Source organism: Mustela lutreola, chromosome X, assembly GCF_030435805.1.
Source record: "Mustela lutreola isolate mMusLut2 chromosome X, mMusLut2.pri, whole genome shotgun sequence".
Classification (NCBI taxonomy): Eukaryota; Metazoa; Chordata; class Mammalia; order Carnivora; family Mustelidae; genus Mustela; species Mustela lutreola.
The window spans coordinates 50476272-50498181 of NC_081308.1; the positions used below are offsets into that span (position 1 = coordinate 50476272).

Sequence of the window (21910 nt, forward strand, 5' to 3'; positions counted from 1 at the left end):
AACAATTGATAAACATTGTTTTCCATGAATATAAAATTCAAACAATATAAAAATAGATAATTGAATATATATGTGTATATGTATGTGTGTGTGCATATATATATATATACATATATATATATAGCTTAGATGTAACATACACATGGGTAAACTTGAAGTCTCCCTGCTAAATCCCCCCATGCCTCCCTCTAGCAACTGGGCCCAGGGGCCGAGGGTGGGTAGGGTGGTGGCACTGGCAAGGGTGGGAAAGTTGCTGGCAACAGGAGAGGAACACATCCTGGGTGTAGGAAGCTACTTCCCTGCTTGGTATAGCATTGAGGAAGAAGAGAAAATAGTGTTTACCAAAGCCTTTAGCCCATGAGGCTTATGAACAGGTGTCCAAGTTGAGTGCCCCAAGGCAGGGCTTCCTTGAAGGTGCTAAAGCACTGAGAAACTGGTAGCCCTGAAAGAAGCCTGCTAGTTGGCCTTCTCTATCCATAGTCACTTGTTCTCCCACGGACTGGTTTCCTCTGAGAATTCTCAAGAACAGAGCTGTCTGGCACTAGATAAGCCTGCTGGGTAGCAAGATAACAGCAGACACCTCCTCTCCAATCATATCTTCCTTTGAAATCACATCCACAAGCATTATCCCAGTACCTTGCAATGCAGATATGGTGTTCATCTGGTCACAGCCTAAGATATGTGGGCTTGACATCAACACCTTTAGTAGTCTGAGGCCTATCTGGTGCTAACCGAGCAAGCCCTGGCTATGTTTGGGGAGAGGACTCGAGATTAGTTGGCTCTCCCAGTGTCAGCCTGTGCTGCCATCAACACATGTCCCCAGCTAGATCTTCCCTTCTCTTTCAGGTTGCAAATAGTATTTGGCCATCAATTGCTTGGATATAGAGTGAGACTCAAAGGAGCCTGCTTCTGTAGCCATGCATCTTGACCATCTCTCTTTTGGTGTCCTTGGGCTGGCAAGGACATTGAAAGAACTTGCAGACAGCAATGTTGTCCAAACCATAAGATGTTGCTCAGTTCTAGGCCCTGCTCTGTATTTGACTTTCCAAAGCCCAGAAAAATGTGGCAGGATGATCAATGACTATTCCGCTCAAGGTCAGCACCTCTCTTATGGCCCTCTTTTCACTGAGAGCAACCCTCTGCCCTTGGCCAAAGTCTGACCATCTACTTTTTCTCTTCTCAGACAGGCTGGAGGCCAGCAGGCTCTGGAGGTTGGTGATGGCTCTCCTACCTGCTGTGGCTGGCACAGTCCACATGCAGATAGGAGTTTGAACTGCCCTGAAGGACAAGCAGAGAGAGAGGAGGCAAGTAGTGGGGTTTCCCCTGTTGTAAAGGCATTTGGTGTTTACTTCCTGCCAAACAGCCAGGCCTATATCAGCCCCACCCTCCCATGGCAGCTTTGATAAGAGGCCAGATGGTTGGAATTTGGGCACTTCTCTCCTGGAATGCTGTGCTTGGGGTAAGGAGGACCTTCCTCATGCTCTCTTTCTCCAACTCCATGACTTATGTATTCTTCACAATGCAGATGGAGTTAGCCTGGAGAGTTAGTTTGGGTCCTTTGAACAGTGTTAGTGCCACGAAAACTCATGTGTTACTTCCAGGGGTGAAGTTTTTATCAAATAGGTTTGCTCTTTGTGGGGAGGAGCACTGACAACCCCAATCTGAGAAATGGTGATAAAAACCAGCACAAATATATTCCCTGGGCAAGAGGATGTTTGCCATAAAATCTGCCCCCTTGACTCAGGGAGTCAACAGCCTCTGTTCCCAAGAGCCCTGCTGACCTCTTCTCATAACAGACATGGAGATAAGTGGGATAAGGGACAGGGGCAGGGAGGCAAGGATTATAATTTGGGTCAATGCATCCAGGCAAAAAAATGTTCCATTTTCTATTTCCAATAAAGAAATTAAAAGGAACCCTCTCTTACTGGTGATTAATGAAAGGCTGAGCCAGGTTAGATTAGCCTGTTGCAATGTCTTCCTGACAGCAACTGTTCTTCACCAGTATTTCCAAGCTAGTTTAACATGAAACCTGTGGATGGAGAAGTGAGTACACTATTCATTCCATAAAGGACTGCAACTGCCATGCAAATCAGAATCTTGCATCTTGGCAGTGAGGGCAGATGCTTCCTCTAAAGAAGGCTGGTCCTTTGAGGATGCTAAGGACTTGGTTAATTAGAAGATGAAAGCTCTTTAGAGAACCAGAACATCAGTCTAGATGCCTTTGGTATCCTGTCTCTTGGGAGTGCTAGCCTGGTGCCTCTGGAGCCTCTTTACAGCATCCAAAGGAAGGGGTGGGCAAGGATTAAGGAACTTTTTGCTTCTGGGGGAGAAACTATTTTCTCTTCTAAAAAACTGGGTTACCTTGAGCTTTGCAATATCTAAAAATCTCTCTTGCCAGCAGGGACAAATGGACCTCCCTTTCCTATCCTTTCCTGCAAACTGCAAAAATCCTGACCCCTATAGCCAAGGCTAATTTAGGCTTCTTCTCTTCCTGTTTCTCAAATAAAAGAATATGTTCCTTGTGATGAGATTATGAACGTTTCCTTTGGAGTAAAAGAAAAATTCAAAAGTGTCCATAACTTAGACATCACAAGCTTAAGAGAGGAAGAAGGGAACAAATTCTATCATTCCACAACTCAAGTTTTATGGCAATATTTACTCTAGAACTCTATTTTGTTTTCTGTTTGCAACTGAATGAATTTGATCATTCCATTAAGGGGACAGCATTTTTGTCTTTAACCCAAGTTACGGCAGACCAGATTAAAAGGCCCCCATCTGGTTACAATGCCAAAGTCCACAGAAATAGGCAGTGAGACACATGCTACTTGATCCTCTCTAAGGACAGCTAGCTGGGGTGAATAGATTATAATCATCTGACGTAATGGAACAGCTATGCCAAGACTGAAGGCAGTGGGGGTGGGGAAGATCCGTACCATTACCTCACCTTGTTAACAGCAAACAAGCCCCCTGTCCTCAAGTGGGAAGCAGTACAGACCTGGCTGATCATCAGTGGCTCATTATTCACTGTATGTAGGGGCATGGCAGGGGTACTAAGGGTTCATCCTGTGTCAAGGATGCGTGAGATATATATATATATATTGCACTAACTGGGCAACTGGAATAGGCACAGAAGTACAGCATCCCAAATCCTGCATGAGTAACAAGAAACCCCAAAAGGACAAGCTGAATCAACAGAGCAGCAGCAGCCTTCTGGGGCAGATGTACTCAAGCCAAACGTAACCACAGATTGGCAGAAGAGGGAAGTGGGAAAACAAAGGCAAAAACTCACAGGAGCTTTCCTTGGCCAAAAGGATTTTCAAGTTAAATAGCAACCCCCATCCACCCTCCCCTCTGCCCAACCCCTGATCCCCATTCACATGCTCACGCTCCATGCCCCCACTCCAGAACAGATGACGACTACTCATCTAGCTTTCCATTCACAGCAGTGGAGGAGTAACTGGTGGGAAGGGGGAAAGAGGCACCTTGCTCAGCCATCTCCTTTGACAGGTCAAGGCTGGAAGCCCTGTAGTGAATGGTTTGAGGCTGTTGGGGCTCAGGTTGGACCCTGGACAGCTTAGGGATGCCATAAGTGACGCCCACAGGCTTGGACTGGGACAGAGGACTGGGGCTGAATCCTCTAGAACTAGAGGAGCAACTGGGCTCATCGACAGGCAGCAACATATCTTGAGGCCTGGCCCTCACACTCTGAGAGGCCTGTGGCTGCAGGTTATAACAAGGGACCATGGGCAAGGGTAGGTGTGTAGGCCGAGATAGCTGAGGCTTGAATATCCCAGGTGCCCTTGGCTCTAGCTCTGGTACTGACAGCAACATTGACATGGCCACAGGAGGTATGCAACAGGCTGCCTGTTGGCAGGCATATGGAGACTGGCCAGAAGACCCATCCAACTGATTGGGACTTATCCAGGCAGGGCCTGGTCCCACTGGGAGAGCACAGGAAGCCCAGGCAGGCCAGTCATAGGCCCCTGGTGGTTCAGTATAAAGGGACAAAGGACTGTCTCTGCCCCATTCTTCTTCCTCCTCTTCATTTGAATCTTCCTGCTGAGCATGAAGCTCATCAGACACTGTGTACCCTTGGGCAAGGTGGGAATTGGAGAGCTCCAGTTCCAAGGTTTCCGCAGTGTCCAGGGAGCGACTCCTTCTGTTGAGGGCCATAGCAGCCGGTGGAGGCCGAGGGTGCATGCCAGGCAGTCCCAAGTAGCGAGGGAGACTGCTCACACCCCAGGGCAGACCTTGGTAGAATCGGCTATGGTAGTTACTGAATGTGTGTTTCTGGTAGTAGCCTAGCTCAAAAGCTTCCAAGGAGGCTGCAAGGTCATCATTGTGGAACTCAGGATTCTCTTCACACTTGCCTTCCCCATCCCGTTCCACATCAGCAATATCAAAAGTAACCATAGGGGGAAGTTCAGGGAGGTTTTGAGTGAAGGATGAGTCAGAGTCAGAGCTGCAGGACATGCTAGAGAAGATGTTCCCACTGCTGGTGAACTCCACAAGGGCCTGTGAGAAACTCACAGTGGCATTCCCTTCCTTTTCAACTTCTTCTTCGTCTGGCTCCTCAGGGGGTGAATAAGTAGGGTAGGCCCTCCTGGGAGAGCCTCCAAAGCTTGCTTCTTGCATATCTGGCTCAAACATAGCATCACTTTGGAAGAGCTGCATCAGACAGGTACTTTGATCTTTCTTGGAGCAGATTCCTTCAAAACGCTTCTCCAGAGGACGGAAGTCCCTCCAGTCTGGTTCACTGCTTGCAGTGGCAGGAAAAGCTGAGGTGGTTCTCCGATGGGAAGTCTGAGAGGCCCCTGAAACCCCTGCTACCAGGCCCATCACTGATGGGCCTAAAGGCCTCATCTGATATTCCATGATGGGCTTCTCTTGCCAGGCCTGAACCTCTTGGACTTGAGACTCTTGAGCATGGGCCTCTCGGGCCTGGGCTTCCCTGGCATAGGCCTCTCGGTCTTGGGCCTCTCTGACATGAACTTCTCGGGCATGGGTCTCCCTGGTATGAGTTTCTTGGGTATAGGCCTCCCTGGTGTGAGCCTCTCGGGCACGTGCCTCCTGTGCCTCTCGGGCCTCAAGCTGCTCTCGCCGAAGCTCCCAGTACAACAACTGTTTCTGGATGGTCACTAGCCGTTCTTCCTCTGTCTCCATTGCCCCAGGTGGCCGAGAGGAAGAAAAGGGCTCAAAGTTCAAGAAGGGGTCAAATATCTCAGAGCTGTGACCATGAAGGTCATAAAGACAGTCATCTACAGGTGGGGAGATCTCAAGACTATCATCTGGCTCATAGAATTCATACAGGGCATCTCCACTGTAGCTGTCTCGGGGCAGACAATCCCTGCGGACAAGCCCCAAGGCCTCACCTGAATCATCCTCAAATCCAGGTGTTGTGGAGTCATAATAACCTTCATCACTATTTGGGGCAGACTCTTGCTGGTCACTCTGAGGAGTCAAAAGGTCCCCAGGGGCTAAGCCAGGATAAGATCGAATTGAGTCTAGAAGCATGTAGTCATGGTGGCCTGGGGATGTGATGGGATGGTAGCCCAAATTCAGATTGGACCTTGAGTATACCTGGGCACTTGTCCACAGATATTCTAAGTCATAATCTTCTTCCTCCTTGGCACCCTCTTCTTCCTCCTCTAATTCCAGCTCTTCCTCCTCTTCCTCCTCCTCTTCCTCATCATCATCATCTGGCAAGGCCATTTCCTCCCCACCTCCTTGGTAGGTCACCAGGCAGGAACTTCTCTTGGTCCCATCTCGATTTGCCCTCTGGCCTCCAGAGGCCATGCTGTCTGTCATACTGTCCATGTCCTGCTCTGCTATAATGTCACCACAACCTGTCAGTGAGTCAAAACTTTTCAGGGATGTGACATCCCCAAACAAGAGGCTTAGCTGGTCCCCAACATGGCCATTTGGTGGATTTACCTCTTCTGCCTCCACCTTCTCCCCTGTTTCTGAACTGTGGTACTCCTCTAGGCCACTGGATTCAGAGGCAGGCTTGGGCTGCAGAAGTGCTGAGGCATAGGCCTCCTTTGGTTTTTCTGGATCTTTATAGGTTGTCTTCTCAGTGACTGCTGGAGAAGGCTCTGGTACTAAAGTAACTTTTGGCCCAGTAGAATTTTGGGGTTTGGCATTTTCCTTTCTGGGGGCTTGGAGGATATCCTCAGTATGGGCCAGAATGGCTGAGTTCACATGTTCCTGAGGCCTGGCTCTGGCCCCTTGAGGCCCTTTGGAACCTAGCTCACTTTGTTCAGCCCCAGAGACCTTGCTTTTCCGGTGACGGCGGATACTGCTGAAAAAACCTTTCAGTCCTTTCTTTGGCTTGGGCACAGAAGGAGCCTTCTCAGCCCCAGCTTTCTCTGTGGCTCCAGATGCAGATGTCTTGCATCTGGAGCCGGTCTCCAAAACCCCATGGGCACTCTGGGAACTAGGAAGTTGGCAGGGTGATTCAGGCAAGGGTAAGGCAAAGCTGGTTCCTTCACTGACAATATCTTGAGGGCCACAAGCTGCTTCATTCAGGCCATCGTGGGTCTTGCTCTTGCTAAGATCCTTCTTGGAGAAGCTTCTGCCAGAACCTTTGCTTCGCCCTCCTCCAAAGAAACTAGGTAGGGTACAGATGCCCTTCTTGCCACCAAAAAGTTTCATGGCAGTTTTCCTCAGCCTACTTGGACCAGATGATGGTGGCTCTGATACTGTCCCTTCTGTTATCTCAGCTGCCTTGTTCTTGGCTCCTTTCTCTGCCCTTTGGTCCTGGGGGTCCATAGAGGCTACTGCTTCCTTGGCCTGAGAAGCTTCATCCTTTCCAGTCTCCATGGTGATGGGGACAACTCAGGTATGTTCAGCTGGAAAAGCAGCCTTCTGGCTTCCAAACAGTGTTACATCATCAGTCAGGAAGCATCCCGGTTGGATCTAGAGGAGATAAAATAGAGGGAAAAAAAATAGAGTATACTGGTAAGCAAGCAGCCAGGCTGGGTTTGTTTTCACAGGTGTCTGTTATTTCAGACTTGAGAGGAACCAGAACCAGAAAGAAAGTAAAAGAAAATGTAGGAAAAACTTAATGCATTCCATATGGTTGGCTTGCTGGGTCAGCCTCCTCTGGCCCCAAGGCAACAAAACCCTACATTAAAACAACAGATAGCCATCACCCCAGCCCCTCATTGGGTTCATTCCCTTCAGTCCACCCTAGTCCGATAACACTGGCCGGGGGATCTGCAGATGTGGGAAATACTCACTTGTGCTACTGACTGCAGGAGGAATTATCAAAGGGTTAAGGTAGGGGGAGGCTGGAAAGGCAGCAGGGAGGTCAGCTCTGATGACAGAATTTTTTAAGATCATTTGGCAAAATAGCCCATTGAGTCCTCACTGGTCTCTGCAGGACCCAAGCCTCAATTTCACATTAGTCTGGGTTCTCACTGACATTTTTCCTGGGGCCAGAAAGAAAAAGTATACCTGAAGTTTCACCTCTTCTCTGTAGGCTCCCTAGATTGCCTACATGCATAGGCTCAGATCTTCAGAAATCCAGAATAGGAACCTCACAGATCCATATTCCAGAGCTGCAATCCAGGATCTGCTTAAAAGCACATGGTGGTTTTGAGACAAGGCACTCTCTAGGCTTCAGTATCTTTGGTCCAAGAGGCCTAGCAATACTTGCTCCTCATAATGGTTACGTGAGGGGTAGGTATAGGTCAGATTCTATTGACTGTTCTGCTGGGAAAAATTTTTAATGTGGCTCTTGGCAACTGTAACCCCATGTTCCACTTTAGAATTGTGAGGAAAACTATTTCTTCTCTACTGCCTTCATTATTTTGGCCCCCATCTAGCTCCCTATTTAGAAACGGAACTCCTTGAAGGCCTAACTCCACATGATTCATGTTCCTAGCCTAGAAGTTAGGCTCTCAACAGCTATTAAATAAATAAACCTGGTATAAGGCACACCCTTCTGGTCTCTCAATTCTCCAAACATCCAAATGCCACAGGGATGGAATAAAAATGACTATTCACCATCCACCCCAACACATGTCCTCCACCCCAAGTCTGATATATTCATTCTAGTGACTCCAGCTGGTTGACAGATGGATCAATGACCAGCCTGCTAAAACCTGATGACCTATCTCTGGAAAGTTCCTCACCACAGTGTCCCCTCTCTGTAGGATAGCCACTATTAGACAGGGAGCTAGGGTAAAGAAAGGAGGCAAAACAACTGCTAGGAACCAGAAAGAGACAGGCAAGCCCTGCTGGTATCCCGGGAGTAGTTTGTCAGCATATCAACCTTATAATTGTTTGCAACAGTGATAAAGACTCACATATTCACCTGCAGTGGAAGATTATGGACCAGCACTGGGGGTAGAGAGACTGGCAGCTTAACTAGCCCCTGACCTAATTGGAGGAACCTTCCTGGAACCCCTGATCCTGTCCTGCAAACATTAATTTTGTGCCTTGCTTGGCTTGACAGTTGAACTATCAGTGTGACCAGCCTTCCATCAAGAGTACTCTGCATAACTGAGTATTAAACTTGGAGCAAGATAATGGCTGGTTATCCAGAAAATAAAAGAGAAAAGATATCACCTGATCCCTTCTCTGTAGAGATAAGTAATGTCATTTGCTCAGGTTAGGGTTTGGTTTTTTTTTTCCTGGATGACATATTTTTACATGATATTGTTCCAGCTCAGCTCCCTCTCCCCCACAAGAGTTATCCCTACAGTAAACACTGCCACCATCACCTCAAAATATACAATCCTGCACACACACACAATAATTCAGAGTCCTCTCCTCAGGGATAGGATGGGAAGCGGGGCCCTATCATCTTATCTGATAGATAATTAATTAATTAATAATAATAAATAAATAAATACAGAGATGTTTTTATTTCAACCCTGAAAATATTGACAGTGTTGTCATTTATGGTGCTAGACATGGAAGAGATGGGACAGCAGTAGTGGAGTTGTTTATGAAATTGTATTCCCCTCTGTGGAATTTATGAAACTCAACCTCTCCTAAACATTTGGTAAGTAATAGACATTGAGCTTAGTTTTGCAAGGTAGGCCAAGAAGGGAGAACCCCTAGCTAGAGCTTTTGTGGGGAGTACCTATATGTAGGATACAACATAATACAGGTCTTAAAGAAGATTCCCCCATCTTAAGATGCATGGTGGAATATTGTTCTTTATACCTAGCTATCATATCCCAGGATAAATCTGAAAAGCAGAAAGATAGCCCCCAGGCTCAGAAAAGCTACCTTGAGGAGAAGGCATTCAATCTAGGCCTTGTCAGACAGGAGTTAGTAGAAATGGCAATAATTTAGGGGAAGGGATGAATGAGACTAGTAAGTATGGCTGGGCATCAGGAAGACCAAGGGCCAAGAGAAAAACCTCACAGGCATAAACATCCTTGTGGACAGAAGGCTGAATTTCCCTGCTGGGTTTGGGGATGGAGTTCCCAGGAATGGAGGGATTAGGCAAACTGAATCTTAAAGAGGGCTGCTTTCCAGAAACTTGATGCCCTGGCTAGAAGGCAGTTCCTATGGGCCTTCTCTTAACCTTGCTCCTGCGCTCCACTGGGGTAAAAGCCAGACCACTACTTTCTACATTGTCCCCCTCCCTGCCACATTAATCTTCAGTGTGTTGTGGAAGGAGCCGCAACACATGTTAGGGTTCCAGGCCATGCTAGGGGACCCTAAACAGGCCAAGGCACCCTTCTTAGGCTTGAGAACTTATGGAGATCACTAGAGTGGTATAAGAATTACATCACATAATGAACATTAAACACACTTTGTAAACAGTAAAGTGCAGTACAAATGAGAAAGATTAACATTACTGTTATTATTATCATCTTCCAAGTCAGATCCCAGTTTCTTAGAAAGTAGTAGACCACATGTAAAAGGCCACTTATTTGGGAAAGGCATTCACTGTGAGGAGCCTGAGGGACCAGCTGCCTTGGCCATTCTGAGGAAGAGCCAGGTGTGGGGAATTTTAAAAACAGGAGCATGGATTTATATAAAGTCCTCTGCTAAGGGTAGTTTTAAAAGTGTGTGTGTGTGTGGGGGTGCCTGGGTGGCTCGGTGGGTTAAAGCCTCTGCCTTCGGCTTGGGTCATGATCCCAGGGTCCTGGGATTGAGCCCTGCATAGGGCTCTCGGCTCAGCAGGGAGCCTGCTTCTCCTTCTCTCTCTGCCTGCTTCTTTGGCTACTTGTGACCTCCATCTGTCAAATAAATAAATAAATCTATAAAAAAAAAAGTCTGTGTGTGGTGAGAGTGGGTGAACTAGGCAGGCATATCTCTGGACTGGGATTCTCTCCCTACAACTTCAGGCCTTCCTCCTAAGTACAACCAGGGTGTCATCTTTGATGGCAAGGACCAGCCTTGAAGTTGCTGTCTCCCATTTCCCTACCTTGTCCTTCCCAGGGCATGTACCTCCCTACAGCCACCCATAATGTCTATTATGTCTCCCCAAGACAGCAGAACAGGAGGTGGCAAGGATCACCCATAGCTGGTATCTCCCTAGCCCAGCCCTATCTAGCTACCTCTGGCCCAGATCCCTTCTCCACTCCTTGCTACCCTACCTGGTCCCATTGCTGTCCTTCCCTAATGGGCTATGTGCCTTTATTTGGGACCACAGAATCAACTGGCCAGTAGAGTGAAGTGGGGCAGAAGGCAAAGAGGACTGCAAGGGACAGACTCTGTAACCCTTTCAGGTTGGAGCTGACTCCTGCCAAGAAAGTGGTCCTGCCAAATGCAGGGCCCCTCAACCCTTGGGTTTCTCAACCTGTGTGGCTAAGTTTCTGGTGGACTGGTGGGTAAGGGAACACTCTAAGGGTACTCTGTGGTCCCTGCTGTTTATTGCAGTTGCTTCTTTCATGGCAGGGAGTGGTATATGGTCATCTCTGCTCCCAGGACCAGCCTCAGGTCATGCTGGGACCAGTGGAAGGCTGGCTGCTAGGGCAGAACTTGTTTTTCCTCCCTTCCTCTCAAAACACAAGCAGGAGACCAGACACAAACTTGCCCCAGGAATCCTTCTTAGTGAGGAGGAAACAGCTGCAGCCTGAGACTTACATATTTTGCTCCCAGCACAGCTTCCTGGGGCCAGTTCAGCCAACTTAGAGTTAAAGGAAGAAGTCTGTGGATTCATATAGTAGCTCCAGAGGCTTGACCTTAACCAGCATACTTCCCTAGACCTCCACCAAGCAGCTTTCCTGGGGGCAAGACTACTCTGCGCCCATCTTGTGCTTGCATATGGGGGCATGGTAACTAAGGAAGCAGTGCTAAGGATAGGAAGTCCTCCCCACAACAAGAGTCAGCCAGTTCTGCACTATAATCAGCTCTGCCTACATGGGGGAAATCCAGCAAGTTCCTTCAGTTTCCTCAACTGGAAAACGAGGCTATTCAGAGTGTCTCTTAAAACCATTGTAAGGAACAAAACCAATGTATATATATATATATATATATATACCAAATAAAATTCAGTATATAGCAGAGGCTCAAAAACATAGCAACCAATTTTTAAAAATATTTTCTTCAAATTATAGTTGGACAATTTCCAGCAGCAAAACTCCTTGTTTTTTGTTAAGTCACCAAAACTCCTTGGGCCTCAGTTGCCCCAAGTGGTAAATGAGGGTGACTATGTAGTTATCTCACAGGAGGCTTTAGCTGTTCTTTTAGCCAACCTTTGATGTTCAGGGACTTAAAATGTTGCCTCCAGTCAGCTAGTGGTTAACAGCTCTGGATTATTCGGGAATTTCAGCTAGCCAGGTTCTATAGTCTAGGCCAGAAAGGTAAACAATTCAAATTCAGTTAAAGGTACCAACATCAAAAGAAATGCAAATCAAGGGGCACCTGGGTGGCTCAGTGGGTTAAGCCTCTGCCTTCGGCTCGGGTCATGATCCCAGGGTCCTGGGATCGAGCCCACATCGGGCTTTCTGCTCTGCAGGTAGCCTGCTTCCTCCTCTCTCTCTGCCTGCCTCTCTGCCTACTTGTGATCTCTGTCAGATAAATAAAGAAAAAATCTTAAAAAAAAAAAAGAAATGCAAATCAACAGACACCCTTCACCCAATAGGGCACTTACCAGGTTACAAAGCACAGCCCACTCCTTCACCTCCCATTTGCCATTCCCATCAATCCACTAATCAGTCCTATTAGGAGATGCAAACTCCTTGTCATCTTGTCACAGAACAGGAAACTATCTAGACTCCGGGAGAAGTCTTGAGTAAATCCACATACTGGGATGTGACAGAGCTACACCAACCCCCAGGCTGCTGGAGTTCCCCTTCCAATACCATTTTGCTTCACAGGGCTAACTCCCAATTGAAGGAGAAAGACTGAAAGCAAGGACTGTACAGGTTCCCCTCCTACCTGAAAGCCATCATCTTCTTCTCCCCTTGCACCCCTGTCCCAGCCAAGCTGAGCTTTCTCTGAAGCACTTCCAGTCCTCACTTGGCTGCCACTGTTTTGGCCCCACCTAGCACATTCCAGAAAGCATGCTGACTTCAGAATACAAGGGCTGCCAACCCAGACTATGGCTGCTCCCCTCATCAGCAATTCTACCACCACCATTCCCAAATTGTGAATCACATTCCTTTACTTCCCTTTTCCTTGGGAGATAATTTTGAGGTGCCAAAAAAGGTTCAAACAGAAACTTGCCACTGGGGACAAAGATGCAGAATATGATGCTATTATTTAAAGGAAATGACTTATGAGATGATCTGGTACTGGAATCAATCATTTCTAAAGCCCACAGCCAAGGTCCACTCTCAAGACCATTTGTTCAGGACCTAAAGGAAGGGCTGCCTGGCTCGGCATCCTTTTGTGAAGCTATACAGACTTCTGGCAGAGGTATACCCAAGCTAACCCTGCAACCACATCTCCCCTAACTTGCAGCCTTACCATTAAGGAGCACCTCCTCTCAAGGCAGTATCCCATAACCTCTAGATGCAGCACGGACCCCAAAATGGGCCTCCTTTCCTTGGATCCCATTCCCCACCACCATCTCCTCAAATGAGTTAACATACTCAGCCTAGGGACTATCTGTTCATTTCTCTCAAATGGGTCCTTTTTCATCTTATAGTCGCTACAGATAGCATGGAGCAGGAGCTTAAACAACACTGGTTCAATTGAATTCCAAATTCAGCTGGAGTTTGTCAGCCCAGAACTAAAATACCAGCTTCATCCCTTACAAGTGGTGGGGTTTGAAAAAAAGGCCTAACCTCTCTGAGACTCAAATACCTTATCTAGAAAATGAAGAAAATGCTACCTATCATGCAGAATCACTAAGAATTAGAGATGATAAATGGAAAGGATAAATTGCTCCCTAGTTATTGAGCAGATGTTCAATAAAAGACACTTGTGATAGGGCCTCTTGCAGTCAACTTCACCACTCTAGCTCCTCAGCTGCCAGTCCATGTCCTCTGAAGAGGACATAAGCCTCTTAGCTGAGCTCCTTTTGGTCCTTCCCTGCCACAACACTCGAATCCCATCTCTTCCCTCCCCTTCTTCCATCTCCTCCCACACCCTTGCCAGATTCATTTTTATTATCTTGATTATAGTGCATCACTCCTCTACTTACCAAATTATTCCACACCACCTACAGAATCAGGGTCAAACCCCTGAGACGTCAAAGGGTCAAACCCCTTTCCCTGGGCTTCAGACTCCCTCTCCCTGCATGTCCCTTACAGGTTTCCTAGCCTCACCTCTCTACCCTTTAGACCCAAATACATAGGGACTTCTCCAGTGTAGGAGGTATGGTGACCCAGGCATCACTTCCTCCTAGAAATTGGCTTTCCTGGTAAGCCTTTTTGATGCCCCACTTTCTCCTGAGGATGCTAAGGTTCCCTGCCCAGCTTACCTGGAATGATGGGGCTTCTGGGAGCTAACCCATCTCTTCCATACTCCCCTCTCAGGCTCCAAAACTTCCTTAGAGAAGAATATATCTTAGGTGGATGTCATACCTGCTTAGTAAGACTTCTACTATGTCAATATTAAACCAGCAAGGGTGACATCAAAGACAGGCACCCCCTCCGCACCCCCCAGTTCAGATGAAGAATAAGAGGATCTAACTCCAGGGAGACAGAGATGACAAGGCAGCTAAGGAAAGCCTGAAGAGGAATAGCTGGGCTAAATGAACAATGGAGTCCCTGAACTTTCCCATGTATCCACTTCCCTATATATACCATACCCTATATAAGAGGCCAGGTAAGGAAAATGAGGCTTGGGAGGGGATCAGAATCAGGGTATCAGTGTACTTGGAGGAAGAAATCTTGAAAGGAAGGGCAAGAGCTTTATGCTCCTGTGTAACCTTGAGCAAATCCTTTCCCTGTTAAGGGCCTCAGTTTCCCCATTTAGTTTCCCCATTTAGAAGCTTCCCCATTTAGAAATGGGACACTGAACTAGGGGTCTGCTTGCCCCAGGCTGTGTGAGAAGCTGGGAGAAGAGTAGTCCTGTGCCCAGTTTTCTAGTGGCTGCAGAAAGAGGAGACATGATGGGGCCGTGTGATTTTGGGGGTCCTAGGCTTCAGTGGGAGGCCTGAATGCCTTAATGATTGGGCTCAGTATACCACTGCCCTACAGCCCAGCCTCACTCCTCATGCCTCCATCCACAGAACACTGCCCAACACTTTATTTTTTTCAAAATGCACTAGGCCTGGCCTGCAAATATTTCCTATATGTCCAGAGGGGAGGGAGAACAGAACTGGCCCAGCCCTCTCTCCCTTGAGCAGCAGGGAGGGCTGAGGAGTCCTGCCTGCAGAAGCTGGATTAGTATCTGCTTGGGGAAAAAACAAACAAAAACTGTAGGAGATGAAAGCACTGAAGGCTCTGCAATAAGAACTGCAGATCAAAAGGTCCAAAATGCCCCTGCAGCACCAGTATGCCTACCTCTGCTGCTACCAAGGCCTCTCATATTATTTTCTTCATTGTCCATAATTATCCCCTAACCCCAAAAGAGGAGGTATGGAGAAGCAATGCACCCTCACTCAGCGGGCACCTCCTCAGTGGTTTTGGTTTCCTTAACTTTCTTCCTGGAGATACACTTACACATACACAGGTTTGAAAAATAAGACCAAGGAGAGAAGAACAAGACCAAGGCAATTATTTAATTCAGAGAACAGTAGTTGGGAGTGGGGAGAGACAGTTTAATGCCCATGAAATCTTCAGGGGTTTGTTAAGCAGGAACAATGATAGCCAGCTGCCCCCAACCTCACCCCCCCAACAAACACACATACTCACACACACACACACACACACACTCATGCATGCACACACACATGCAAGCATACAAGGTTTATATACAGCATGAGAGGCTCAGCTTAGCCCTGAGAAAGAACTTCCTGGCAGTGTGAGATGTGTGGCCAAGGAATGAGTGACACAGGGAGGAAATGCCTCCTCTGGAGGCTTTATCTTTATCACCTAGTTTATCTGCCTGGATTGAATTAAGGCAGGGGAACTGATGAAATAACACTGGGCATGCCCTCTTCTAGCCTCAAGTAGCCAATCTGAAAGTGAGAGGTCTGGAAGCCCCCTTTCCCTCTTTGTTTCTACAAGCAAGCCAGTGACCTGTCAGGCTTGCTGTTTTTATTTCCTTATTCCCCTGCACCAGCAGAGCCGGGCTGCCCCCACACCTCATACACACACTTTCAGCCACTGTAAATGTAACAGTTTTTGAGGAATTGTTAACCCTTCCACTATATTAAGAGAGAATGTTTGGACTTCCAACTTCTTCCAACTACCTCCCCTCCTTCAAAAACTTTCAGCCTCCAACAGGCTGTAGATTAAGACCAAGAAGCAAAATAGACATGAAAGGGAAAGTAGAGTTCTACAGATGGGGGCCCCAACCTAAACCCAGCACCTCTCTCTTGAGGAATGGAAGAGGTGAGGAAGGTTAGAGATTGGTTAGTAAGATTTATATTGAACAGGGGTCATTGGAGACAGTGGGATACAGTTTAAGAGCTCTTGCACAGGAGGCAGCAGCCCATCCCCAAATGCTGTGTGACTGTAAGGAAGTCCCTGTTGCTTTCCAAGACTGTTTTTCCATCTTGTAAGCACAGGAGCCCAAACTGGTGCTCCCTGAAGGCCTGTCCAGTTGGAAGAATGGGGATCAGCAGAGGCCTGGGGAATACTTAGCCTCCACCACATTGGTATGTAGTCTCTAGGCACCCTCCTTCAATTTCACTCCCACAAAATGCTTAAAAGAAGTAAACATGGTACAACTTCCCTCCACACATAGCTGCCCCTCAGTTCTACGTCCAGATCCAAAGGTGACTTATTACAGTTCCACCTTATAGCATGCTTTCCAATCGTGAAGACCCCTTTCTAAAATCCCATATTATTATGGCATATTTCTACCCACACATGGAAGTATCAAAACCTCCCAGTTTTCCATTCTTCAATGGCTCCTTCTCCCATTCTCCCAAGATCAGATGCCCATTCCACAGTCTAGCATTTGAGAATCCCTACCACTGGGCACCAACCTCCTCTCTACCTTAAATCCAACAATCTCAACCAGAAAAGACTAAGTCATATCTCTCAGCCTGGCTGCCAACAACCCCCTCGCATTCCTAATTTTGCTTATGCCACTACTATGCCTAGCCAAAGCCCTCTACTTTCTGGAAGTTTCCAGGGTAATCACCCTGCATATACAGATTTCTCCTCTCTCTCCATAGTAGTTTGTCTCGAGGCTCATGAATTAGCAACGAAAGATATGTGTAGTCTGAGGCCTGGGTAGTACAGATCTTGAGCTTGTTGTTAAAGGGAGACATGATTTATTTATTTTTTTCTTGTGGTTGCAACCCATCACCCTTCTCCATTCTCACTGGGCATACTCAGTAAATATCTGAGCATTGAGTATCATTTCTCTAAGCATTTTTATATGGATCAGGACAAGTACAACTTGGAGAGATAAAGGTCTTCTTGAAAGCTCCACAAAGACAGCAAGTCTTTCCAGAGCATTCATGAACTGCTATGCATTGCTAGGCTTTGAGGGGGTTGTGGCTGAGTTCAAGGTTTCATTTACCCCTTGGAGGGGTTATGAAAGAATCTAGATATCCATGATATCAGGGAGACAAAGTAGAGGCAGGGAAACTTATAGTTTGCCTCCTATTATAATTTAAGCCCCCAAATAGCCAAGGGATGCAGGCAAGCCTGTAGGAGTTCTGAGCAAGAAGAGGTCATTATGGGTTGAAAGAGACAGGCAGAAAAGACACTCAGGAGAAGGTGGGCCCAGAGTTGGGACCTGAGAGCGAAAAAGATTTTGCACAGTGTAGTTAAGTGGATTTGGGTGTGAGGAGGGGAGTTATACAGAAAAGATATAATAGGTGGCTGTTGGTTTGAGGCAGGGCAGAGAGCAGGTCCAGCCCTGTGCTGGAGATACCCAGCTGCAAACAGAGGGTTGGTTTCCTTTGGTGCCTGGTCAGAGTGGCAAGAAGTGACTATAGTGTATTATCTGTAGTCCTGGCTGGTGTCACAAAGGTCCTCTAACAAGTGAGGGATTTACTCCTCTCAAACACCCCGCTTTTGCAGCCCACAGGGTTCTCCACCCTCAGAGGCTGGTCAAAGGTCCAAGAAGAGCTTGCCAGGCCCCTTGGTCACTCCCTCTCTCCTGTTCTTTGGAAAAGCCTAGAGTTTATTGCCAGAAGCAAACTATGGTGCAGTGACTGCAGTGGTGGGTGGAGCTGCACTGGGTAGGGGGGAAAGGGCTCTGCTAAATGTCCTCAGGTAGGGAGTCCAATAGCACAGTGTCCTCCACCTAGCCCATGCCCATGACTATGCGGCAGGCTGGCAGAGCCACAGAGGGAAATGTTTGTGTGTAGAAGGAGGCTCCCCTTGACCCTGTGGGCTGTGACAAGATGAGACTGACCAATCAAGGCCAGCTCTGCAGGGCCAGTCCAGTTGCTACCTGGGCACCTGGACTGTGGATCGCATGGAGGGCACAGCCCCTCTTCACCAGGGAGCTTGAGCAAAGTCCTGCAGTCAGGTGGTCACCAGTGTCAGAAATGTCTGCAGTAGACAATGACAGCGGCTCAGCAAGCTGTGTATTTTAAGTAACTGCGAAGTTGGAGGGTTTGGCTGTCTCTGTAGCTCTCTCAAACAGACCCAGAGGGTGCGTTCTCTACTACAATAATTGCTCCCTTGGCCTCTGGCACAGAAATTGCCCCCCCCCCCCACACACAACGTGATGCTTATCTCTATTTTTAAACGGGAGGCGGGAGAGAAAAAAGCGGCCAGAGCTCTGCAAGGGGAGATGAGGCGAGGTGAGTGGGGACAAAGCGGCCTTGCAGATCTAACCCAAGTACTAGATTGAGCTGCAGTTCTAAACTAAGGTCCAGCAAGAACTCGGTTGCCAGCCCGCCTATCCGCGGGGGCGGGCGCCAGATGTGCCTGGAGGCCCAGGAGCAGGGGGTGCGGATGGTTGGGGCCCACAAGGCCGAGGATCCTAAGTGGGCAGCCGACAGGCCCAACTCAGCTCCCTGAGAGAGGAGGCAGACAGTGTGGCTAGCCCAATCCATGTCAAAGCCAGTATCCATTGGGCCCAGGCCAGCGCGCGGGCTCCATCCGCAGAGGGGAGAAAGGGGCAGGGGATGCACAGGGGAGGGAAGGGGAGGTAGCTGGGCCGCTGGCGTGAGCAATACCCACGTAACACCGCTGTTCCAGCTAATGTGCTACAACAAAGCTGTGGAGCTCCCGGCCTACAAATACGCCGCTGCGGGTGTTGGCTGGTGGCTTCCCTCCCTGGTCAGTGCGGTAGCACGTGTGGGCCCCATCCCCGCCTCCCCCGAGAGCCTAGAGGCATGGCCCAGGCTAGCCTGCTTGCCTGCCCGCTCTCTGTACCCCCTCTAGCCGCGGTCGCCCGCGCCCAGGGGACTCTGCTTTGCCCCTCACCAGCCGGTCCTCAACGCGGGTTCCCAGGGGGAACGGAGAGCGGCCTGGATGTCCACTGGCCCAGCTCCTGAAGCCCCTCTTCAGGCGGCCAGAGCGGAGCACGCGGGATTGCATGGGACGGCCGGCAGGCGGAGGCTCCCGGCTGCGCACAACGCTTACCCCGCCGGGTCGGGTTTCCAGCCCGGTTATTGTCTGCTACGCCGCCCTGGCCAGGGCTCAAGCCTAGGCTGCTGAGGCTGAGATCGCCGCCACCGATGCTCCCGCCGCCGCCGCCGCCGCCGCCGCCGCCGCCGCCGCCGCCGCCGCCGCCGCCGCCACGGCTCCAGTCACCTCCTGCACTGGGTCCCCTTCCCCAGGCTCGGGGCAGCTCCCCCATATCCCCTCCCCATGGACTCCACGGCCACTGGGTGGGGCGTCGGCGCCCTGATTGGCAGGCGTTTTGTCCAATCGCAACGGTGGGAAGGCGTGTCCCCCTCCGCCCACTGTTTTCCTTGGTGCCTTGCCCTTTAAATGCAAATAAGCGTGGGCGTGGTGTTGCTGGGGGGCGGAGAGGGTGAAGAACCCCTTGCCCGGACTCCCCATTCCTACCCCCACACTGGGCGGTTTGTGGCTCGGCGACCCAGTGAGCTCGCTGGGCCGGTCCCGCCCGGATGGGGCTCGCAGGAGCCCTGGAGTTCGGTTTCGGTTTTACATGCACACTCCATTTCCGTGGACGCTGTGCAATCGTGCTGAGGCGCCCTGGCCGCCACCCGGCAGTTTATTCCAGAGCTACAGGCGGGCAAGGAGAGGCGGGGCGGAGAGGCTGGGGAACCTGGGGGACTGCAAAGCCCCCTGGCGCCTCGCTGGGCCAACCTTAGTTGTAGAGATAGGACTCTCCGGCGCGTGCCGCCAGGTTGTTCAGCCGGATTACTTACCTGCCAGGAAAGCCGATTGCAGCGTACATGCCCCAGCTTTGGCCTCTCAGGCGCACCAGGGCCCTTAGGGACAGTTGAGGTCAGTTTGCACCCATTACCCAAGGGCTTGCTGTTGCTCAGAGAAAGGAAAGCGTTTCCCTGAGGTCACCTAACCTGCCAGCGACGGGGGTGGATTTGGAATTCAGAACCCCAGGCTACTGCCCTAGGCTGCTCTCATTTTTCTCTGGAGAGACCTGTTCCTGTAGTTTGACACTCACCCAAATTTCACACCTTTCATGGAACAAGAGGGGATCTCCAAGGTCTCTAGAGGACCCCTCAAACTTCTCATGGTAAGCCAAGCTTTGTGCAGTTCCCTGTCCCTGAGAAGTCTAGAAATTGAGAGAAAATTCTTATCTGGGCCCTTACTGGAGGTCAAGGCTGAAGATGGAGTGAGGAGGACTGTACCAGCATTGCTGGCTTCTGTGTTTGGGATGTGGCAGGTGACCAGCCCTAGCTTGGGTCTTAACTAGTCTGAGGACAGTAAGTGACTGCCAAGGACTAACTAGTGAGTTGAGGCAATAAATAATCCAGTTCTACCACTAGCTCAAGAATATCCAGAAGGCGCTACCCCTAAAACTCAGAATATCAAAAAGGGTGGGGGGATTTAAGTTGAGAGGAAAGATTAGAGAACAATGCCTGCTATTTTTGCATTTCAGAAGGAGTATTCACTCTTGCTCTACAGGGTCCTATCTGCCTTTGAAAAGATCCTGCAGCTAGACAGGACAGAGGAGGACTGTTGCTTCTGCTTGTGTGTGGAGCACAGGAACTGACATGGCTTGCCCCTGCTGGGCTCTGGCTCCAGCTCTACCTCAGATTTGCTGTATGACCTTGGCTAATCCATTTTCCTCTCTGGGACAGTCTATCACCTAATCTCTGCAAACAGGGTATAAGGTATAAGCTCCTTGATCTTTTCCAACTCTTATCATTGAGATCAGTTATTTCTCTATTATTCCATGATGTTCTATGACCTTCCATGACATTCTATACATCTCCAACAAAAAAGAGCAACTTGAACATCAGACCTCCTATTCTGGTCCTGGGTCTAGGTAAATGGCAAGTAGTAAGGAGCCACTGGCTCATTGTGTGACTTTGTTGGGCAACTACTTTCTCCTCCCTAGCCTTCATTTCCCCCATCTGAATGGCTGAACCATAATACTTCCTTGGAGCTGTGCTTTCCTGCTTTGCAAATGTAAAGTCCTGATTCTCATTTGTTGGACCTGTTTTGTTGGACCTGATTTGGAAGTGACCTTTTTCAGGTGCCTCTTCCGTATGCTTCTGCAACTGCCTTGTGCCTCTGGTTGCCTGCCATTTGTTCGTGTTTCACCTAGAGCCCTGATTCTCTGAAGTAGGCCAAATATTACAATTTGAAGAAGACAGCTTCCAAATCCCAGAGCCCAGAGAAAAACAGGGCCAGAACAGTCTCCACTACCTCTCTCCATAGGGAGAGAGGAACTGTGCAAAACAGTCAAGTGGTGAGACAAGGAGGTACTCCTGTGCTACTCTATGTCGTCTTCCCAGCAGCCAAACATTCCACTGTATCAGTTAGCCTTGGGATGGACAGATATTGAATACTGGCCTGGGTCCAAAAGATACAGGGTTTTAGAAAAACAAAAGTAGTATCTGACATGCTAATGAAGTTCTCCAGCTATGTGCCCTTCTTGGTCCTGATATTTCTAAGTCTCAGGGTGAGATTGTGTATGTGTACATTAAGGAAGAAAGGGGGTGGGGTCGTACAAACCCTGATTTGTATGGTCTACTCTTCTCCGGGACAGTGTATGGAAACTACAAGTGTGGGCATAAATTTGTACCTCAAAATGCCTTCTCAAAGAGGAAGTCTTCCAGGCCCCCCTTCCACATGCTGACTGACACATGGTCAACTTGTTTGATCACTATAGAGGCTAGTCGTCAGAGAGCAAGAATACTTTCTTAAGTTTCTTCACTAACAAAACGGAGATAATACCTCCGCTGCTTGGTGATATGTGGTGGCAGTGAAAAGCTTATGACAACAGATGTGCAGGCTGTATGGAGGCAATTTCATAAACTTAGGTAGACAGCCTAGTCCACATAAATACGGTGCTTCTAAATGCTCCA

General features: G+C 48.8%; 1 protein-coding gene across 1 annotated transcript; it reads right to left on the reverse strand.

The window, feature by feature from the left end:
* Positions 1-3089: 3089 nt before the first annotated feature.
* AMER1 (APC membrane recruitment protein 1) lies at positions 3090-19264 on the reverse strand. The gene is made up of 2 exons (XM_059157635.1): positions 19026-19264; positions 3090-6918 (listed from the first exon to the last, which is right to left on the reverse strand). The coding sequence occupies exon 2, from the start codon at positions 6820-6822 to the stop codon at positions 3418-3420; it is 3405 nt and encodes a 1134-aa protein (XP_059013618.1). The 5' UTR covers positions 6823-6918; positions 19026-19264; the 3' UTR covers positions 3090-3417.
* Between the last annotated feature and the right edge of the window lie 2646 nt (positions 19265-21910).